General features: G+C 41.9%; 1 protein-coding gene across 1 annotated transcript; it reads left to right on the forward strand.

Annotated features, from left to right (window-relative positions):
• Positions 1 to 2,275: 2,275 nt before the first annotated feature.
• Positions 2,276 to 3,581, forward strand: LOC311276810 (QRFP-like peptide receptor; the record flags this gene model as incomplete). Its single annotated transcript, XM_084386738.1, has 1 exon — positions 2,276 to 3,581. The coding sequence occupies exon 1, from the start codon at positions 2,292 to 2,294 to the stop codon at positions 3,579 to 3,581; it is 1,290 nt and encodes a 429-aa protein (XP_084242864.1). The 5' UTR covers positions 2,276 to 2,291.
• Between the last annotated feature and the right edge of the window lie 249 nt (positions 3,582 to 3,830).

Below are 3,830 nucleotides of genomic sequence, written 5' to 3' on the forward strand. Positions count from 1 at the left end.
ACCTGAAAGTGCGCATGCGCAGAAAGCGAAAACTACCTAGGGACGAGCATGTAAGACGGCCTTACGTAAACACCAGATCACCAGAATGATTGACAACTAGGAGGACCAATAGTCTTGATGATCCACCCGGAAAAAGAAAATCCTCCGCAATACCGTTAATATAGCTTGTATAAAGAGCTTTAACAAAGTACATCACATAATAAGGGCATCCCATTATATAATGCTGTTTATAACCTGAAAAGCCATTATAAGCTCATAATAGATTGTTTAATGGCAGAAAATATTTATGTAAAGTATACTTTCTTCAATAGATTTTAGCTAAATTTTAAGCTGTGCTGAAAAAAATGTAGGCCTACTTGAAAAAATAGTCCTACGTTCTGAGGCCCACACAGAAGAAAATGAATAGTTGAATAAAGTCGTTATTTTCGTTTTGTTTTTGCGCACAAAAAGTATTCTCGCCGCTTGATAAATTTATGCTGAGCCACTTGAACTATTTCTTTACTAACATTGTTTTTACTAACTTTCTGGGCTGGCAAGTTTCAATAATATAGAAGCCTATGGAGGAGTGAGCCAGCTCTCAGATTTAATCAAAAATATCTTAATTTGTGTTCCGAAGATGACACTTAAAACACTTAACTTATGACACTTAAACACTTAATTTGTGTTCCGAAGATGAACGAAAGTCTAATCGGGTTGGAACAACATGAGGGTGAGTAGCCTAATTACTGACAGAATTTTCATTTTTGGGTTACCTAACCCTTTAAGAACTGTCGTGGGTTGTTTTATGGACATTTTTTTCCACTCATGCTCATTAAGTTTGAACCATGGATCACACAAGTGTTGATCAATACGCACTCTGGACAACGCTATTGACTCCAGCTCCATTGATCAAATTGTTTGGTGTGCTTGTTTGTTTGTTTTTTAAAGCATTTTTGACCCATAGCTATCAGGTAAAGATGATGATTATTATTATTCACTTGAATTACACAGATGGCCATGTGATCTCATGGCGGCACCCATAATGTGGCGCCCTTTTCCGTGTAGAATAAACCAGATTTTTCGTTAAAAACAAATATTTTGTAGTGTCTACAAAATCTCTCATTCGGGTGCACACTATTTAATTGTATTTCTCAAAAGTATTGTTCCTTTCGTTATGTGTACAACTTTTAGGATCTTTAATTACGCAGCCTGTATGTGTGTGCGCGCGCGCGAGGAGAATGAGAAAACTGCTTCCATTACATCAATGACATGCATCGCCTCCGTCAGCAGAGAGTCGTGTGTGTGTGAGCCACATCCGCAGACACTCGTTTCTTCCCTTCAGATGGAGATGATAGTGAAACACACTGAACACACTAACACAGTCCGTCCTCTGACAGCACCTGCTACTGCACACACATCGGTATGTACTTGTATTTCTCTTGATGCGGTTTATTGAATTGTAGATTAAATAATTACTCTAATGCATGACAGAAGTAAATAAGGAGAAAGTGCACATGCGTAAAATATGTCAGTGGGAAATCGCTAATAGGTAGTACTTAAAAACAGCTGGATGTATTATGTTTAAGCAGCTAGTAAAGATAGATTTATTGCTGGTCCAGATCCTTAATTTCCGAGAGTTTGCGTAATTCACCGTTTAATCCTGAATGATTTTGAAGGAAAAAAATCAGCATGCAATGCTAAAAGACAGACTTATTATTGATACTATACCTGTGTTGAGTTTTTTTTTTTTTTTTCGAAGCACAATTACACAATGCTCGTTTTTTCTAGTTTTTTTGTTGTTGTTGTAAATACAGCTCAAAACTGTCTGAAATGAGAATAATTTTGCCAAATTATGTCCTTAAGCAATATCACACAATATCATACACTATTTATTCTGCTTAAGCAGCTGATTTATTGTAACAGCGACTTATTGTTTGCATAATTCACAATTTAATCTTGTATTACAAAAGAGAAGATTGAAAAGAAAATGAAATGAAAATATAATATTAAAAGAGAGAGTTATCTGTGTTATCTATCATTGATCAGGCAGTCGATTTTAAGGCTTACGGTTAAGTCAATGCAATTGCTCGGATTTCTTGTTTTCTTGTAATTTAATTTCCCTCCTAATGTGTGCCATGTTTCCGTAGAGGGCGGTTGGCTAAATGATGGATTTCATTACCTTAGTCGTTTGGGCTGAAGATGAAGATGCCTTAAGCTTTATTACTCGACTCTGGCATGCCTGAAGCAGCCTTTGGATTCCAACTACCGCATATCAAAACATTGCATATCTCCGGAAGGGAAACAAAAGGAATATGAATTTCACCGCAGGTTTGCTGAAAAAGGAGCATATGCTCTTAAACACCTTGCTGTCGTTGAATGTCTCTTTCCACGGTGCCGAGGACTTCATGAGCGATGTTTACCTCCACCAGAGTGGAGAGCTGGAGAGACTGCTTCTGCTGACGATCAAAGAGCCCACCACTATAGCTCTCACGGTGATGTATTCACTATCATTCGTGGTGGGATTCATTGGAAATCTAATGGCCATTCGAATGCTTACCTGCCAGAAGAGTAAGAGACTGCAGAGCATCAGTGCCACCCGGAATTTACTCGTGAACTTGGCAGTGTGTGATCTGATGGTGGTTTGCATCTGCATGCCCATCACCCTCGGCCACACCATTTACACCGCATGGGTGTACGGAGACATCCTGTGCCGGGCCGTTCCCTTCATCCAGGCCGTGTCCGTGTCGGCCAGCGTCCTCAGCCTGACCGTCATCAGCGTCAACCGATACTACAGCGTTCACAGCCCGCTGAATTCCCTCTCGTACTTCACCCAAAAGAAGATCTACATCACCATTGTGTGCGTGTGGGTCTTGTCCTCTGCCATTTGTGCGCCTTTGCTCTTCATGATCAAGCTGGACAAGATCCACTTGATCGACATCGCCGTGCCAATCTGCCGAGAGCTGTGGCCGCAGGCTAGACTCAAGCAGGTCTACAACGTGCTCCTTTTCGTAGCTCTCTACTGCATCCCTGTGACCTTTAACCTCATCATCAGCTTCCTGACGGGCCGGAAGCTCTGGAGGGCTTCTCAAAATTTCGCAGACTTCGATCCGCACAGCCTGGCCATACACGCCTCGCGTCTGAAGATGCGCAAGAAGATCGCCAAGGTGGTGGTCACTTTGGTCCTCCTGTTCGCCGGCTCCTGGCTCCCGCTTTACGTGGCAGACATCCTCATTGACCACGAGGTTCATCCTCCTCACTGGGTTCTGCAGACTCGGCCTTTCGCACAGTGGTTGGGCCTTACTAACTCCAGCCTCAATCCCATCTGTTATTGTTTCTTGGGCGATCTGTACCGTTCTGCCAGAGCAGTCAGGTCCAAGTATCATCAGAGGATGCTTTCTGTCTTTAGATCCTCCAGCTCTTCTAAACTGTCCAGTTTGCTCTCTCTCAAAATGCAGAAAACTGGCCGGCGACAAGGTGCCGTGAGCCAGGTGTCAGTAGAGACTCTTTCTGATTGGTGTTCCAACAACAGCCAGATGGTTTCTCCCCAAAGCCTCTCAGAGAAGATAATGTCTACAAGCAATCTCGAATTATCGAACTTGTAGTAAAGGCGCATGTTACCTGAAAGGACACAGAGCACTTAAAGGGATTGTTCACCCAAAAACATCTTATTTTGTGTTGCACAGAGGAAAGAAAGTCATACAGGTTTCGTAACGACATGAGGGTGAGTAAATAATGACAGAACTTTCATTTTTGGGTGGACTATCTCTTTAAGTATTGTTCATTTGTCTTGCGATACTGTCAAAAAGCATGTGATTCTAATGTAACGTAGCATAGTTCGTGTTCGTAACCAC

The sequence above is a fragment of the Rutilus rutilus genome (assembly GCF_951802725.1).
Source record: "Rutilus rutilus genome assembly, chromosome: 1".
NCBI classification, from domain to species: domain Eukaryota; kingdom Metazoa; phylum Chordata; class Actinopteri; order Cypriniformes; family Leuciscidae; genus Rutilus; species Rutilus rutilus.